This window comes from Dendrobates tinctorius, unplaced genomic scaffold, assembly GCF_039654945.1.
Source record: "Dendrobates tinctorius isolate UK_male_01 unplaced genomic scaffold, ASM3965494v1 ptg000012l, whole genome shotgun sequence".
Classification (NCBI taxonomy): domain Eukaryota; kingdom Metazoa; phylum Chordata; class Amphibia; order Anura; family Dendrobatidae; genus Dendrobates; species Dendrobates tinctorius.
The window spans coordinates 13,228,743-13,248,342 of record NW_027361680.1 but is presented as its reverse complement, the minus strand read 5'-3'; the positions used below and the strand labels follow the sequence as shown (position 1 = coordinate 13,248,342).

Genomic DNA, 19,600 nt, shown 5'->3' with positions numbered 1-19,600 from the left:
GGGCTGCAATGGAGAAGGCTGCTGATCTGGCTGCTACTCTAAATGAATCGGCTGAAGCATCAGCCAGGAATGCCACAGCTCCTCGCATTAAGGGAATGGAATTGAATACTTTATCTCTAGATACCTTGGTTCCAGAGTTGTTTTTCTTACTGGTCTGACCAGATCATTAGTGACCTAGCCATGTAGGTTGCCACTATAGCAAACCTCACACCCCCCACCCCACCCAACCCCAATGCTTCCCAGGATCCCTTAAGAAAGGAATCTGCTCTCTTATCCAGGGGATCTTTTAACTGCCCTATGTCCTCAAAGGGCAGGGCAAATTTCTTGGAAGGTTTAGCAACAGCTACATCTAGTTTTGGGGCTATGTCCAAGGATGAGGATACTGGATCGTCAAATGGATATCGCTCCTTTTTAAGGATGGGATAGAAGCATTTTTCCTTTCTGGTCTTTTTCAGTCATTCTTAATTAGAGACTGAATTTTCTCATTAAGAGGGAATGACCTACGCTTTTTCTGCCCTAGTCTACCAAACATGCTCCGTACGAACCTGTATGGACGAGAGTCTATCACTCCCATTGTGGACTTAACAGCTTTTACCAGACTGTTTCTTCTACTGGGATACAATGGTACCCTTCCATATCTTCTTCGGACAATGATGATGAGGAAGGATTCAATGAACCAGTATTCCTCTGCTCTCCTTCCTCTGAACTACTGCTCCCAGATTCAGGGCACCCTTTTGTAGATTTATCTTTTTTGTCACTACCTCGTGGAACAGGGTTTTAAAGGTGTTCTCAACTTCCGTCTTGATTATGGATCTTAGTTCGGAGGTGAAATTTGGGGTTTCCTGACAAAGCATCTGCTCTATGCACGACTGACATAGTCTTTTCATCCACGTAATGAGCAACTCTTCGTTGCAGAGTGCACAACTCATGTGTTTCATTTTAGTTACGCACTTTTCTCATACCTCAAGATCAGAAAAAAGAGCAGGTGGAGGCGTTGGTCTGCTATCATCCAAATGTACCTTTCAGGTTATCCCTCAAGTACCCTCACTTGTCTTCTCTACTTTTGAGGTCCATGCTGTCAGACTCTACACCACTTTCTCCATGCGAGTGGAGGTGGTCTATCGTCCTCCCGGCCCCTCCCATCATTTTCTGGATCATTTGCCACTTGGCTTCCACATTTTCTCTCCTGTGACACCCCCACCCTCATCATGGGCGATTTCAACATCCCCGTTGCTCTTCCCCTCTCCCCATCTGCTACCCACCTTTTATCTCTAACCTCCTCGTTTGGCCTTTCGCGGCTTACTAATTCTCCGATGCATGAAAACGGAAACCCCCTCAACTTGGTCTTCTCCCGGCTTTGTGCAGTGGATGATTTCGCAAACTCCCCTCTCCCACTCTCTGACCACAACCTTCTTTCATTCTCTATCAAGAACTGCCAGACCACTCAGGTCACCCCCGCTGTCCATACTTATAGAAACATACAGGCCATTAACACCCAGAAACTTATGAAGAACTTGCAGTCTTCATTGGCCCCTATCTCCTCCCTCTCATGTCCTGATTCTGCACTGAAGCATTAAAATGAAACACTTCTTGTGCCCTGGATGAATTTGCACCTACTATATATAGAACAACACGACACAGACAGCAACAACCCTGGCACACCCTGCAAACACGTTTCCTGCAGCAGTGCTCCAGGTGTGCCGAACGTATGTGGAGAAAATCCAATCTACACGAAGATTTCATCCATTATAAGTTTATGCTTAGAACATACAACACTGCCCTTCACTTCTCAAAACAAACCTACTGTATTTCAACACCCTTATCACCTCACTGTCCAATAACCCTAAATGTCTCTTTGACTCTTTTCATTCCCTGCTCAACCCAAGAGTGCAGGCCCCAACCATGGAGCTTTGAGCTGACGATCTGGCCAATTACTTCAAAGAAAAAACTGACCATATCCGACAGGAAATTATCTCCCAATCACCTCATACCATGCACGGTCTTCCCTCCCCCACTGAATCTAGCTCACTCTCTGATTTTGAACCAGTCAAAGAAGAAGTAAGCAGGCTCCTTGCATCTTCTCGCCCAACCACTTGCACCACTGACCCATTTCCGTCACATCTCCTCCAGTCCCTTTCCCCTGCTGTCACCACTCACCTAACTAAAATATTTAACCTCTCTCTCTCTTCTGGTATCTTTCCCTCCTCATTTAAGCATGCCATCATACATCCACTACTTAAAAAACCATCCCTCGAACAAAACTGCGCCACTAACTATAGACCAGTCTCTAATCTTCCCTTCATTTCTAAACTCCTGGAACGCCTGGTCCACTCCCGTCTGATCTGCTATCTCTCTGATAACTCTCTTCTTGACTTTCTCCAATCCGGTTTCCGCTCTTTACACTCTACTGAAACTGCCCTCACTAAAGTCTCTAATGATCTATTAAAAGCTAAATCTAATGGTCACTATTCCATGCTAATTCTCTTGGATCTCTCTGCAGCATTCGACACGGTGGATCATCAGCTCCTCCTCACTATGCTCTGCTCCATCGGCATCAAGGACACTGTTCTCTCCTAATTTTCCTCCTAACTCTCTGACCACTCCTTTACTGTATCCTCCTCCTATCATCTTCCACTTACTGTTGGGGTTCCTCAAGGATTGGTTCTAGGCCCCGTCCTCTTCTCTTTGTACACTGCCCCTATAGGTCAAACAATCAGATTTGTTTTCCAGTACCATCTCTATGCTGATGACACCCAATTATACGCTTCCGCTCCTGACATCACGCCTGCCTTTTTAGAAAACACCAGCGATTGACTAAGCGCTATACACAACATCATGTCCTCACTATATCCGAAACTGAACCTGTCAGACTGAACTCCTTGTGTTTCCTCCCTCCTCTACTAATGTACCTATACCCGACACTGCCATTTCTGTGTGTGGTTCCACTATTACTCCCCAGCAACATGCCCGCTGTCTTGGGGTCATACTTGACTCCGAGCTGTCCTTTGCCTCCCACATCCGATCACTGGCTCGCTCTTGTTATCTGCATCTCAAAAACATTTCTAGAATTTGACCTTTTCTTACCTTTGACTCAGCAAAAACCCTTACTGTTTCTCTTATTCATGCTTGTCTGGACTATTGTAACTCTCTTCTAATCGGTCTCCCTCTTACCAAACTTTCCCCCCTCAAATCTGTCTTGAATGCTGCAGCCAGGATCATATTCCTCGCCAATCGTTACACTGATGCCTCTACCTTGTGCCAGTCCTTACACTGGCTACCCATCCACTCCAGAATCCAGTACAAACTTATTACCCTCACCCACAAAGCACTCCATGGCTCAGCACCACCCTACATCTCCTCCCTCATTTCAGTCTACCACCCTACCTGTGCCATCCATTCTGCTGATGACCTGAGGTTAGCATCCTCAATAATGAGAACCTCCCACTCCCGTCTCCAAGACTTTACACGTGCTGCGCCAATTCTTTAGAATGCACTTCCCAGGTCAATACGATTAGTCCCCAATCCCTACAATTTTAAGCGTGCCCTGAAAACGCATTTATTCAGATTGGCCTACCGCCTCAACACATTAACCTAACTATCCCTCTGTGGCACAGTCAAAAGTTTTACCATAACCAGGTTCCCCGTATCATGTTCCTATATGCTTAATGCGTCTATCAGCCCTCTGTGTCTGTACTGTTACACACTTAACATTATGGCTGATCCAAACAATCAGGGCAATTGTTACCAACTACCTTTTGTGTCTACCTTTTTTCCTCATAGATTGTAAGCTTACGAGCAGGACCCTCATTTCTCTTCGCATCTGTTATGATCTATGTGACTATTGTCATGCTGTAATGTCTATCGTCTGTACAAGTCCACTCTGAAATGTAAAGTGCTGCGGAATATGTCGGCGCTATAGAAATAAAATTTATTATTATTTCCTCCCTAAATAAATGAGAAGGGACTACAAAATGAACTTTCACAAAGATCACTTACCAGTTAGATGTAACTGTGGGTACCGATTTAGGAGGGAGACTATCCACTAATAGATCTCCTCAAGAGGCCAGAGCATCGTCCAGCACGCTGGAGCCTTTGCTGTGCCGAGTAGATCTGCTGCCAAAACACCCATTTCCACCACTGTGATAATAAAAAATCTTCATGCTGCCACAGTTTTTGCAGCCTCGGTTCTGCTCTGGACGCCGTGGCTGTTTCTCCATGGCTTCTTTAAAGAGGTCCACCTGATGCTGCTAAGAACACTATTACAGCGATCCGTCGCCTTTTAAAAGCAAGCAGCCTTCAGCGCAGACCTCCGTTTCTTCCGGCTCCATTGCCAGAAATTGCTTCCTGTCACTAGACCCCTCTAGATGCCAGGGAAGTGTCTCCGACACGTCCTTGTGCATGCACAGAACAGGATGACAGGAAGTGGCACCGGAAGTGTGGTGCAGCGGCTGCAGACCTCAGCACAACCAAGATGGCCCTCCACCCCCAGCTGGCACTTGGGGCACTGCACCAGCCTAGGCAGGGGCACTCCCGCTGTCTGGATCGATCCGGCCAGGCTTGGGACGACATCCATCTTCAGTCTTCTGCCTTCAGGAACGCCGTACTGAAGGGACGAGGAAACCAACTGATGCGAGGGGGAGTTACCACCCTTTTTATTTGTAGGTTTCCTGTCTTTGAAGGGTGGATCCCCTCTCTCCATGGTGCTGTCATGGGGGAAGGAGAAAACTCCTGTTTGGGTGCACGGCAAGGCTCAGAAGGGCGCAGCACAGTCTGACTATTTGAACGCAAAAATGGCTGAAATCGAGAGCGGACACCATGATGCATTTGGAGAACGCCTGATTTACCTAAACAATGGAAACCCCCCACAAGTTACGCCATTTTTGAAACTACACCCCTCAAGGATATTATTCACGGGTATAGTAAGGATTTTTAACCCAAAGGCGCAACACAGAATTTGATAACGTTAGGTCGTCATATTGAATGTGTCGTCATTAGTTTGGAGTCAAGTGCTCGATACTCGAGTATACATTGGGATGCGCTGGTATGCACCAAGTATCGCGGGTGCTCAAGCGACCCCGATGCAAACTTGAGTACCGAGCACTTTTGCACTCAACACTAGTAGTCATATCATTTTTTTAACTTATGCAAAAACCCAAGCCCCAAAACTAACCCTAACTCAACATTAACCCCAATCCCAACCTCAACCCTAAAATAGTGAAGAATTAAAGAAATAAAAGTTTGTAAAATAAAAAAAATGTAATTTGGCTGACATACTAATTATTGGCTTCTGATCACTGTGATAGGGTCTATCACAGTGATCAAAATGAACAAATAGGAAAAATCCCAGCTGCTGCTGGGTGCCAGACAGCAGATCTCGGTAGGGACAATGCGCCTGTCATGATCCAGACCGGGGTTGGAGTCCTGTTTTCCCTTTTTCCCGGTCTGGTCATGAAGGGGTTAAACTTTCTCAGCCTCAGCCTGGGATTAGGTTTGCTATTTATCGCCGATGCTTCCTGCCTAGGGCTGCTGTAGTGGACTCTGATTGGTCATGCTACGTTTGCTATCTGATCTCGTGTCTGTTTTCCCCTATTCCCATCCTGAGTCAGTGTGCCCTTTTAGTGTGCTGACTCCCTGGTTTTGACTTTGCTTGCATCCTGACCTGCTTCTTTCTTTGTCTTATCCGCTTCCGACCATTGCTGATTCTCTGGCTTGTCCCTGACCGTGAGTATACTTCTAATTTGGTACTGCGCTACAGTCTAGGTTTTGACCCGGCTAGTTCGACTACTCTGTTGCCACCTGTGGTAGCCTTGTTGCTGCACTGCAGGCCAAGCTCTGTTTAGATGCAGTCTTGCTTCCACTCTACTGCCATCTTATGCACCAACCTGCATCACAGCAGCATGATAGCTTCCCAAATTTTTATTTTCAGGAAGAGGAGATATAGGGCTAGGGGACAAACCTGAAGGGCTCAAGGATTGCGGAAGTACCGGAGGGGGCTTGGGGACCCAATTTCTCTCCCCTTTAACATACATATCATGTCAGAAGAGAAATGTTTTATAATAGCTGGCACACCTTTTTTTTACATGATCGGTGTTATTCATTGAATAATGGTGATCACGTGATCAGGGACCGGAAACACCGGCCCTGATCATGCTCTCCAGGGTTTCAGCTACCCTCGGTAGCTGAAACGCTGGAGATTTTCCAACGCTGGGGGGTGATATAAATTATTCCCGATCACCGTTGTAAAACGGCAATGAGGGAATAAGACCCCTTAGCGGCCATCGTTTTAATGCGTATCGGCAGTCGTTAAGGGGTTAAACAAAAAAAAATACAAAAAATAGTGACAGTCCAGTAAAAATAGTGACAGTAAAGCATTGGAGTATATAGAACAAGCAATAAATCGATCATGAGTTCAAGTCCCTTAGGGAAATTAAAAACTAAAAAGCAGGTAAAAAAAACTCCTATTCACTAATAACCCCTTTCAGATATTAGATGTAATATTCCGTCCATGTGTCCTGGGCCTATTTGACCAAGGACGGAATATTACGTCATTGCGATTGCCCACGCACACTAAGCGCAAGAAGCGTCACACACTGCTCCCGGCACTTTAACACCTTAACAAAACCCCGGCTATTACTCCCATCAGCCTAGTATTGCGGCCGATAATAACAGTGAGAGCAGGAGCGGCTGACGGGAGTATTCATCAGCCGCCGGCTGCGCTATAAATAAATGAAAAAAAAAACAGCGTGGGTTCCCCTGCATTTTCTATAACCAGCCTGGCAAAACTCACAGATGGAGGCTGCAGCCCTCAACTTCAGCAAGGCTAGTTATCAAGCATAGAGGGGTCACCGTGCTGGGCTTTTTAAAAAAAAATTTAAATAAACGGCATGGGGTCCCCCCATTTTTGACAAAAAGCCTTGCTAAAGCTCAAGGTGCTAGCGGGGATCTCACAGAGGTCATTGCAGTTCAGCCTGACATGGAAAGCAGCCTCAGTTGACCGGAGGTAACCTCCATGACATCACCGCCGGTCACTGACGCTGCACTCGAAGCCGCTCAGTCACCAGTGGTTCTCAGCCTGGAAGATAACATCTTGGCGCTGTTCAGGTTGAAAACTAATTCTCCCCCAGTCATGGATTACGGCATGGGACAGAACGACGGACAGGTGAGTGTCTGACAGGATATCAGGACTCTTCAGACCTACAGATGACTACCCATTCCTGCTAATACATGTGGGAACAAATGACACCGCAAGAAAAGACCTGGAAACTATCTGCAGAAACTTTGAAAACTTAGGTAAGAAAGTGAAAGAACTGGGAGTGCAGGTGGTCTTCTCTTAGGTCCTTCAAGTGGATGGCCATGGAACAAGGAGGTGGAATAAGATTCTGCAGGTGAACAACTGGCTACGTCGAAGGTGTCATCAGCAAGGATTTGGATTTCTTGATCATGGAGTGAATTATCTATATGGTGGACTACTTGCAAACGATGGGGTGCACCTTACGAAGACTGAAAAACATGTATTTGAAGTCGCCTTGCTACACTCATAAGGAAAGGTTTAAACTAGAACAATGTGGGAAGGGAAGCAAAGGCCAGAAAAAGTCATACACCTGACAAATACTATTGAGAATTCTGCTATTAGAAGTGGAAGGGAAGAACAAAGACAAAAAAAATCTAAATAATAAAAATATTGGAGAAAGAAAAACCAATCACAAACTAAAATGTTTCTATACGAATGCACAAAGCATGGTCAACAAACAAGTAGAATTTGAACTAACGCAGGAAAAGAAACGATGTCAATGTAATCACTGAAACTTGGTGTGGTGATACACATGATTGGAATACAAGGCTAGCAGGATACAACTTATTTGCAAGAAACACACTTGATAAACGAGGATTAGGTGTCGCATTGTATGTTAGAAAAGCATATATCTGCACAGAGATTGAAGCTTCAGAGACTTTGAGGTCTGTGGAAATGGTTTGGTCAAGAATACAAGGACAGAACAATGGAAAGGACTCCATTGTAGACGTTTACTACAGGCCGCCAGTGCAAGCTGAAGATATTGATGAACTCTTTATGCACCAAATGGCCAAGTTCTCCAAAAAATATGACACAATGGTCATGGGAGATTTCAACTATCCAGACATTTGTTGGGATTCTCTCTCAGGCAAAACAGGTCAAACAAATCCTTATCCTCTCTTGCTGACAACTTTATCTTCCAAAAGGTAGAGGAGAAAACAAGGGGATCTGCTACCTTGGATCTAATCCTTATAAACAGGGAGTAAATAGTTGAGGTGGTAAGAGTGGCTGGGACCCTAGGAGGTAGCGACCATGCTATTTTATAATTTTGGATAACTAGAGGAGGTAGACCTGTGAAGACTCAAACATCAAGGTTAGATTTCAGAAAGGCAGATTTTAAGGGACTCAGAAAGAGAATTGGAGGGATCCAATGTCTGGATATGCTTAAGGACAAAAAAGTCCAGGAAGGATGGGAAATCTCAAAAAATTAGATTCTCAAAGCACAATTGTTAACAATTCAAGTGAAAAGAGGGAGGAATATCTAAAGAAGAATATAATGCTGTCTGCAAAACCTGCAGGGAACGAGTCAGACTAGTAAAGCTGACAATGAATTAAAGCTTGCAAGAGATGTCAAAAGCAATAAAAAAGATTTTGAGGATTTGTCACAAGTAAAAGAAAAGTCAAAGATGCTATAGGGTTTTCACAGGATTAAAATGATAAAATGGTAAGACAGGTTGTTGAGAAGGCCAAACTTTCAAATTCCTATTTTGCATCTGTTTTTTTTCTCAGAAAGGGATTGTAACATCAACTGATCTTCACTGTCCTATTAAGGTAATAGAAGAATCCAGGATATATATAAACAGAAAGATAGTGAGGAAACACTTAGCTAACCTAAATGAATTCAAGTCTCCAGGTCCTGATGAATTACACCCCAGAGTACTGAAGGAGATAGCAGAAGAAATTTTTGAACCTCTCCATAATCTTTGTAAAGTCGTGGAGAACAGGAAAAGTCCCAGAAGACTGGAGAAGAACAAATTTTGTTGCTATCTTCAAAAAGGGCACGAGGGTGGACCCAGGGAACTATAGGCCGGTGAGTCTGACTTCTATACCAGGAAAGATCTTTGAACAAATTATTAAACAACATGTATGTAAGTACCTGGATAAGAATGAAGTGATTAAACAGAGTCAGCAAGGGGTTGTAACTAAAAAGTCACGTCAGACTGACCTAATTTTCTTCTATGACAGAATCACTGACTAGGAGGATCAGGGAAATGTTGTAGATATAGTATATCTTGACTTCAGCAAAGCATTTGACAAAGTATCCCACACAATACTTATCAAAAAAATGACTAAGTATGGAATGGACAAGGCAACTGTTAGGTGGATTCATAACTGACTTAGTGATAGGACCCAAAGAGTGGTTGAAAATGGATGCACATCCAGTTGGAAGAATGTCTCAAGTGGGGTACCACAGGGCTCTGTCCTGGGCCCTGTATTGTTCAACATTTTTATCAATGATTTAGAAGGAGGAATTGAGGGTAAACTGATTAAATTTGCTGACGACACAAAGCTAGGAGGGATAGCTAATACTAGAGAAGAGAGTAAGGATTCAAAAAGATATAAATAAACTAGAGCAGTGGGCAGCAACTAACAGAATGGTTTTTAACAGGGAAAAATGCAAAGTAATACATCTGGGCAAAAAAATGAAAAAAGCATATACAGAATGGGAGGAATAGGGCTAAGAAAATACACATATGAAAAATTGTTGGGTATACTAATAGATCACAAACTGAACATGAGTCAACAGTGTGATGCAGCAGCAAAATTCTAGGATGTATTAACAGAAGCATGCAGTCTACAGTAGATCACGTGAAGTCATTATTGTCCTCTACTCCTCTTTGGTCAGACCTCATCTGGAATACTGCGTTCAGTTTTAGGCACCACATTTTAAAAAAGACATCAACAAACTGGAGCAAGTACAGAGAAGAGTGACCAGAATGGTGACCGGTCTGCAAACCATGTCCTATGAAAAACGCTTGCAGGAGTTGGGAATGTTTAGCTTGCAAAAGAGAAGATTGACAGGAGACTTAATAGCTGTCTACAAATATCTCAAGGGCTATCAAATTGTAGAAAGATCATCTTTATTCTTATTTGCACTAGTAAAGACTAGAAGCAATGGGATGAAACTAAATGGGAGGAGACAGAGATTAGATATTAGAAAATACTTTTTGACAGGGTGATCAATGAGTGGAACAAGCTGCCACGAGAGGTGGTGATTTCTCCTTCAATAGAAGTCTTCAAACAGAGGCTGGACAGACATCTGTCTGGGATGATTTAGTGAATCCCTGCTTTGAGAAAGGGGTTGGACCAGATGGCCCAGGAGGTCCCTTCCAACTCCCATTCTATGGGATATGATTGTTTTTTATTTTATTACAGTAGAACTGTGTTTGTTATTTTTAAATAAAAATGGAAAAGTGAGTTTTGTTTTATTTCTAATACAATACTTTATTTTGGTTGTGATTTTATTTGCCATGTAACTATAGGATTAGTAATGGATAGGCATCTTATAGACGCCTCTACATTAATAAGCAGTGGGCTTGATGCTACCTGACAATACAAAGTTTACATTAACCCCACAAATATGAAACCCACTTGCCACCGCTACAGGGCAAGTGGGAAGAGCTGGGCAAAGTGCCCGAATTGGCACATCTAATAGATATGCCTTTTCTGGGCAGCTGTGGACTGCAATTTTTAGGCTGGGCGGGGTGTATATCCATGGACCGTTACCAGCCTGAGAATGCCAGCCCCCAGCTGTGAGTTTTGCCTGGCTGGTTGTAAAAAAATACAGGGGAACCCACGCCGTTTTTTTCATTTATTTATTGCGCAGCCAGCGGCTGATGAAGACCCCCCATCAGTTGCCACCTGCTGTCTCCTTTATCATTTAAATATAACTCATCATTCTCCCCTGCTCTGCTCGCAATCAAAGCAAATGATGAGAGCTGTGTTCAGCACCCGGAACAATGCTTACTGTAAATCTTCCCCAGCGTCGATGAGTGTCACACTGATGATATCCTTGTGTGCTATCCGAGTGCACGTGTGCGGGAAGTTTTGCGGAACGTGCTGACATTAAAAAACGGACCTGTTAGCATGTTTTGCCCATGGTCGGTGGAAACACACTGACATGTGCACAGAACCATTCACTTGAATGGGTCTACATGTGTACGTGTCTCAGGTATGGGTGAAAACTGTCACCACATGTTCTGGAGACACTGACGTGTGAAAGAACCCTAAATCTGGTATCGCTGTAATCGCAATGATAGGAAGAAAAAGGTCACCTCATGACCCAATATCAACATGGGACCGTTCCTGTCAAACTAATCTGATGAGCATCTATGAAGAGGTTAGTTCCGGACTGGACCAAGGGAACGCAGTGGACGTGGTGTATATGGACTTATCAAAAGATTTTGATACGGTGCCACACAAGATTGATACATAAAATCAGAACAATGGAGATAGGGGAAAATATGTGTACTTGGGTTAAGAGCTGGCTCAGGGATAGGAAACAAAGGGTGGTCATTAATGTAGCACACTCGGATTGGGTCGCGGCTAGCAGTGGGGTACCGCAGGGGTCCCGCTGTGTTTGGCCCGCTTCTTTTTAACATATTTAGGGTAATCAAAACAGAGGAGGACAATTTTATATTACAGGAGGATTTATGTAAACTAGAAGCTTGGGCTGATAAATGGCAAATGAGCTTTAATGGGGATAAATGTAAGGTCATGCACTTGGGTAGAACAAACAAGATGTATAATTATGTGCTTAATTGTAAAACACTGGGCAAAACTGTCACTGAAAAAGACCTGGGTGTATGGGTGGACGACAAACTCACATTTAGTGGCCAGTGTCAGGCAGCTGCTGCAAAGGCAAATAAAATAATGCGATGCATTAAAAAAGGCATACATGCCCATGAGGAGAACATAATTTTACCTCTATATAAGTTACTAGCGAGACCACACTTAGAATACTGTGTGCAGTTCTGGTCTGCGGTGTATAACAAAGACAGCTGAACTGGAGCAGGTGCAGAGAAGAGCGACCAAGGTTATTAGCGCACTGGGGGGTCTGCAATACCTAGACAGGTTATTACACTTGGGGTTATATAGTTTGGAAAAATGAAGGCTTAGGGGTGATCTTATTAAAATGTATAAATATATGAGGGGACAGTACAAAGACCTTTCTAATCTTTTTACTCTTAGACCTGTGACGAGGACAAAGGGGCATCCTCTACGACTGGAGGAAAGAAGGTTTAATCATAATCACAGACGCAGATTTTTTACTGTAAGAGCAGTGAGACTATAGAATTCTATGCCGTATCATGTTCTAATGAGTGATTCATTACTAAAATTTAAGAAGGGACTGGATGTCTTTCCTGAAAAGTATAATGTTACAGGGTATATACACTAGATTCCTTGATAGGGCGTTGATCCAGGTAACTAGTCTGATTGTCGTACATGGAGTCAGGAAGGATTTTTTTCCCCAGTGTGGAGCTTAGTGTTTGCCACATGGTATTTTTTTCCTTCCTCTGCATCAACATGTTAGGCCATAGGTTGAACTAGATGGACTTAAAGTCTCCCTTCAACCTTAAATACTATGTTAACTAATCATTTATACCACACGAGGAATGGCATAAAAAAATCTAAGTTACTTACTGTTAATGGTATTTTACAGAGTCCATGACAGCACCACCTGAGAGAGAGGGTATCCGCCCACCAGGACAGGAAACCTACTGAATAAAAAGGCAGTTCCTCTTCTCCGCATCAGTTTGGTTTCAGAGCACGAGAGGACCTCCAGACAGTTAGTAGCATAACCATCACCAAATACATTTTCTTAACACCCTTAATAGTGCACACCACAAGTAACAAAGCGGGGGGAGGGAATATAAGAGTGCTGTCATGGGCTGTGTAAAATCCCGTTAACAGTAAGTAACTTAGATTATTCCCCTTCTCCCATGACAGCACCACCTGAGTGATTTATATAGATTAAGCACCCTATGGAGGGATCACCGCTTGTAACACCTTCCTCCTGAAGTACAGGTCAACAGAGGAGGACAGTTTGAGGCGATAGCATCTATAGAAGGTAGAAGGGGAAGACTATGTGGCCGCCTTACATATTTCTTCGATGGACACCTCCGCTCTCTAAGCCCAAGAGGTTGCCACATCCCTGGTGGAATGTGCTCTCAGATTTCCAGGAACCGGTCTACTGCTAGAGGTGTAGACTAAGCTAATGGAGTCCCTTATACATCTAGCTATAGTCCCCATTGTAACACTACACCCTTTCCTGATTCCCCGATATGATACAAACAAGGTCTCATCCTTTGTACATTGCCTAGTTTTGTCTAGGTACTGTATCAGGGCCCTCCTGACGTCTAATGTGTGAATCCTGTGTTCTGCTGCAGTCTTTGGGTCACTGAAGGAGGGAAGAACTACCTTCTGACTCCTATGAAAAATTTGGAGGCCACCTTAAGGAGATACGCTGGATCAGGTCTCAACACCACCCTATCCTCCAACACCTGCATGAATGGATGATTAATAGATAGGGCCTGCAAATGACTAACCCTACGTGCTGATGTTAGGGCTACTAGAATTACAGTCTTTAGTACTAGTATTTTGTCTGGTACCTCATGTATGGGTCAAAAGGTGATTTCGTTAAGGCTTCCAGGACCAAGTTCAAATCCCACGGAAGCATTTTTGGGGCTAGCACCGGTCTAGACCTCTGTCATGCTTTAATGAACCTGACCACCCACTTATTTGCTGTCAGTTTATAGTTGTAAAGGGTCCCTAAGGCAGATACCAGAAGGGAGCAATGAAGAATGACATCTGCCGTCTCCTCCCAAATCTTCCTTAGCACTGTTGGGATCAACATTAATGGGGGAAATGCATAGGTTAGTCGGAAATCCCAAGGAATCTGTAGTGCATCTACTGCGTATGGCTTTTCTCTTGGGCTCAGGCAACAAAATCTTCTTGTTTTCCTGTTCTTTTTTTTTGTCAAATGGATCTATCTCTGGCTTCCCCCAAAGATTCACAATCTGCTGAAAGATTGATTGATCTAGCTCCCATTCCCCCTGCCTCAGTTTGTCAGGCTGAGGAAGTCTGCTTCCTCGTTCTCCTTCCCTTTTATGTGTAGGGCCAATATCTTTTGCTCATGCTCCTCCATCACCTGTAGAATCTCCTGAGCCAGCTGCAATAGGGGTCGGGATCTTGTGCCCCCTTGGTGATTTATATAGGCTACAGAAGTTCGATTGTCAAATAATATTTGAACGTGGCTCCCTTCTAAACCGGGAAGTAACTATTACTGCGTTATTTTATTGCTAGCAGTTCTCTGTAATTTGAGTAGCTGTTTGCTTCTGTTCCTGACAAGATCCCTTGTGTCAAATTGTCTCTGAGATGCGCCCCTCATCCCTCCGCACTTGCGTACGTCACTCTCACATCTGATATTTGGAGAGACCATGGGATGCCACGCGATAGATTCTTTGGATCTAGCCAGCAGGGCATGGAGTCTACTGCTTCCTGGGAAAGCATAATCTTCCTCTCTAGATGACCAGACAGCCTCTTTTCCCCCTCTAGGATATCCTGCTGCAACACCCTGGAATGACATTGTGCCCACTGCACTGCTGGAATGCATGATGTCAATGATCCTAGAAGAGACATGGCCTTCCTCAGGGACATGATCGGGTTGGACAGGACTGACGACAATAGGGCTATGATATTATCCTTCTCCTTTGGTAGGAGACAGATCGATTTCTCTAAGTCTATAATAAGCCCCAAGAAGGATTGAACCTTCTGGGGCTGCAGCCTCGAGATTTTTCCATATTTATCAACCAACCAAGATTTGACACAACGTTTTGGATGAAATTTAGCTGAGCTCTGCATTCGTGTTCCGTCGGGCCGACCACCAAGAAATCATCCAAATATGGTACTACCAATACATTCTTTTCCCACAAGTGTCACCTTCAGAATAATCTTGGTGAAGATCCTTGGGGCCATGGACAGACCAAAAGGTAGCGCTCTGTACTGAATTTCTGAGCTGTCCTACATACACCGCTACCGCTACTTAGGAATTGCTGGTCTTCTCGGTCGATGGTGACATGATAATATGCGTCTTTTAGGTCTAAAACACTCATATAACAGCCCGGGAATAGGATCTTGATTGCAGCTTTTATGGACTCCATCTTGAATGGTCTTGTAAACTAGGAACCTGTTGAGGCCTCTCAGATTGATGATAGTCCTGTATGTATATATGATAGGTCTGGTTTCTTTATCAGAAACAGGGGAGAATAAAAAAAATCTCCTCCCCTGCTACTGAACAGGCACCTCTACTAGCACTCTTTTTTGAAGCAAGGTTAGCACCTCTGCTTCCAGGGCCTGTTGTTCCCTCCTGGATCTGGGGGATAAGATCCAGAAGCTGGGCCTGCGGACAGATGCAAACTCTAGCTTCAGTCCTAATTTTATTATATTGAGGACCCAGGAATTAGCCGAGATCTTCTCCCAGGCAGTTCGGAAGTGGGACAGCCTTCCTCCCACCTGGGACGGCCCATCACTTGGAGTATTGTCAGTTCCTTGATGAGGAACCCCCAACCATGAAACCTTTGTTCTTTGGCTTCTTATCTATCCAGTCATCTGTTCTCTGGGTGGTCTACTCCTGCTATGTCTTCTCCTCCGAAATGAACTCAAACTGTGGATGTGATGCAGCACGGAACCCCTTCTTCTTGTCTGCTGCCTTATCAAGAATATCGGCCAAAGCTTGCCCAAAAAGAAATTTGCCCTCACATGGAATACAGCATAGGCTAGTTTTTGATTGAGCATCCCCCGGCCAGCTTTTGAGCCATAGAGGCAACATTAGAGAGATTTTCTTATCTTGCCGCTAACCTGAGTCCGCTGAGGCATCAGCCAGAAAGGAAGCTGCCCCCTGCAACAGAGGAAGATCAGCCATAATCTCATCCCTTGGGGTATTGTCTTTTAGACAGTCGTCTAGCTGCTGTAGCCATACTATCAACGATCTCAACGTTCAGGTTGCTGCTATTGCAGGTTTTAGTGAACCAGCTGAAGACTCCCATGCTTGTTTCAGGAAGGTCTCAGCCTTTCTGTCTAAAGGATCTTTTAGAGTCCCTAGATTTCCAAAGGCCAAGGTGGATTTCTTAACAGATTTAGCTACCACGACATCAATCTTGGGGGTCTTTTCCCATATGCCTGCCTCCTCCTCTTCAAAAGGGTATCTTCTTTTTGAAGAAGACTGTAGTGGCCTTTTCCTTTCTGGCTTCTTCCATTCATTGTTGATGAGAATTTTAATGTTTTCATTGACCGGAAAGGAACGGCTCTTCCTTTCACCTAAGCCTCCAAACATTAAGTCCTCAACTGACTGTCGACTTAGGATCTGAGATGCCCATAGTGGACCTTATGGCTCTAACTAGCTTGTAAGAATCCTCTGCTGGGATGCAGGGCCTGCCCCCAGTATCCTCATCAGAGGAGGAAGAGGAGGATGACTCCAGGTTTGAGCTTTCCCCATGCTGTACTGTTCCCTCAGACTCTGAATACTGTGGTTCTGGTATACCCTGCCCTTTTTTTCCCCATCAGGTCCCTTAAGGACTACTGGACCTCTGATTTGATGATAGATTTAAGATCCATAGCAAATCCAGGAGTCTCCTCTGAGATTGTCTCCTGTATGCAATGCACCCCAAGGAGAGGCTCTTATGATAAGAGTTAGGTAGATCTCCCTTGCACAGAGGACATTCCATATTTTTTTTGTTTGGAAATGTGTTTCAGGGGTCTTCCCTATCAAGGAAACAGAGAAAAGAGAGGTGCTGTTTTAGTATAATGTACATTCACGTAGATCACTCACCATCCTGCTAATCAGTCTACGGTACCGGAGATGGAGGCTGAGCCGGTTCTGAAGAACACCTCTCCGTGGCAGTGGGCTCGTGACCTGCCTTGTTTCTCAGGCTGGTTCTGCCTGTATGACTGCTATTGCACCCGCTATGTTGCTGATGGCGATGGGGGGGCTCCTGCGGCACTTGCAGTGGAGAAGATGTTGGCGGCCGCTGCTGCGGTGCCATCAGGCGACGGTCCTGCTGTGGCTGCTGCTGCTCCTCCATGTTTGGAAGCTATAGGAAATGCCGTCATCTTCTTGGGCAGACCCCTTTAAATATTGGGTGGCCCCGCCTCCTCCGTCTGAATCCGGTGCGCTGTGTGCAGGGAATCCCCCCGATCCTGCGCATGCGCAGTCCGGATGGACACTGACGTCAACGGCACACTACGCCAGCAAGAGGCGCAGGATCCTCTACTGCGTACCGCACGTGCTCAGTCCCGGATGAGACATCCCCGTCATCGAGACGCGCTGGACCTTTTCCTGCATCTTGAGCATACGCAGACCCGGGCGGCCAGCTCTCCGGCGCGCTCAGCCTCAGGCCACGCCAGTTCTCCCAGCACTGTCCAGCTATGCGCAGACCCGGAAGCGGGCCCCGGCGCACATCGCTGGGATGCACCGCATCCTCAGGGCGCAGACCAGGGACCCGTGCGGGCAGGGGACATTTGCTCAACAGATCTCCTCCTGGCCGACGTTACCAAACCCGTGCATGGTATCCTGAACTCCTTGACACCCTCCTGGGTAAGTGTACCGCTTGCTTCTGTAAGCTCCCATGAGGACAGGAAACCGAACTGATGCGGAGGAGATGTACCGCCTTTTTATTCAGTAGGTTTCCTGTTCTGGTGGGCGGATACCCTCTCTCTCAGGAAGTGCTGTCATGGGAGAAGGGGAAAAATAAATAAAACCAATTCTTCACATGCTGTTGATTTTTTCCATTCTGCCTCCCAAAGGATCACAGTAAGGCTCGGGGTACATTTATCCTGCGATGAGCGCTTGCACTGGGGTTCCATGTAAGTCTTGGAAATACGTGATTCAGACTCAACTTCTGGCGGAAGATTCCCTATAGTGAGGCAGGTGGAGGCACACAGTTTTGTGCACTTGTGAAAAGAAAGACACTGTTGAACACAGGCCACACATTGTCCACAGTAACTCTGCTGCCTCACTATGGTGAATGGATCCCTCAGAGGTTTCATCTGAATCACGTCACTTGGAGATTTAAACGGAAACCCCAAAGTTAGTGCTCAGCGTAGAGGGCAGAATAAATGTGATCCCAGACATTAGGCAAAATGTTCCCAATAAAAGCTTCAACTCAATCCACTAAAAAAGCAAGCCCTCACTCAGGTAAGCCATCTGTTATCGGAAATATAGGGGGCTTCATGAAGTACAATATGTCACGAGAAAACAGTCTCAGAATCACCAGGATCCATGGAAGAGTTCCAGAGTTATTACCTCATAAAGGGACAGCGGTCAGAACTGAAAAAATTGGCCAGGTCATTAACATGCAAACCACCCTTGGGGGTAAAGGGGTTAAACTAGCTACTGAAACTATTAAAACTAATTAACCTATAGATGATGTAAAAAAAACTAAACGTCTAGAAAAAATGTCAGAAAAGAAAACCTCATATGGCCATGTTAGCACATAAAAGAAAAATAAAGTTACGACACTTGGATGAATTTTGCACACTTTACAATTGGTATGTGCCATTGCCAGAAAAGTTATTCTAGTTATGGGCTAAAGTGGTGATCATTTTGAAGAATAAGACGGCTTTATCCACACCCCATCCTGTCCATGCTCTGACACCATGAAGATGGCTGGTGTAAAAATGGCAACATTTTGTGACTCTTGAAGGTGTTTTACAGTATAAACACATTCAAGAATTGAGGCTATAATGTGCTTGTGAAAAAAACAAACTTTCCTGTACACTATACAGATGTTTAGATCAGGGCTTCTCCTACTTTTCCTACTGAGGCCTGATGTGACAGACCAAGGTAATACAATGGCTTTACTAGCCAGAGCAGGTGATGACTAAGCATGACCATAAGCAATGCCAACATTAAAAATACTGCACAATTGTGTTTTTATTCGTTTACTGAACTCTGTGTAAGATAAAAAAATAAGCATAAAGTTAGTCAAATATGTAGCTAAACCAGAGATTGTGGCAACCATACATAGGACTGAGCTATTTAGAATCACTTGGACAAAAATCTTGGCCTCGCAAACAACTAGGGGCACTTCACTGGGGAGAACTAACAGTTTAAGAAGTACTGAAAGACAATACAGCAATACAGGGGAGGAATACAGGACCAATGCTTACCAAAAGGGCTATAATATGAACATGGTGAGCACAAAGTTCTGCAGTTCCGTATCTGAAAGTATAACAATGGATATGATTCATAAACCTTAAAAACAAAGTAATAATGCAACGTACAAAACGTTACCACAGAAACGTGATACATGATATAACTGAACTTACCGTGCTAAGAAACACCACACGTCAATGGCCAAAAGGGACTCCAGCATCCTATCACTAAGCACAGCACAAAGAAGAGAGCGCTCCTGAAATGAGAACCACATCAATGTAAGATCAGGGCACACTGTAATCTCTAAAGGAGGGTAAAATAGTAACATACTGTAGATATTAAGGTTGAAGAAAGACTAAGTCCATCTAGTTCAA

General features: G+C 44.5%; 1 protein-coding gene across 3 annotated transcripts in view; it reads right to left on the bottom strand.

The window, feature by feature from the left end:
* FIRRM (FIGNL1 interacting regulator of recombination and mitosis) overlaps positions 1 to 19,600 on the bottom strand; it is a 737,920-nt gene that overhangs the window by 261,942 nt on the left and 456,378 nt on the right. For 2 of the 3 annotated variants that reach the window (XM_073557998.1, XM_073557999.1), the window contains exons 14-15: positions 19,400 to 19,482; positions 19,241 to 19,292 (exon numbers count right to left, since the gene is read on the bottom strand). The exons of the other annotated variant lie outside the window; for it this stretch is intronic. In XM_073557998.1, coding sequence (XP_073414099.1) covers positions 19,241 to 19,292; positions 19,400 to 19,482 — 135 coding nt within the window. The remainder of the gene's footprint in view (positions 1 to 19,240; positions 19,293 to 19,399; positions 19,483 to 19,600) is intronic. 3 annotated transcript variants of the gene reach the window in all.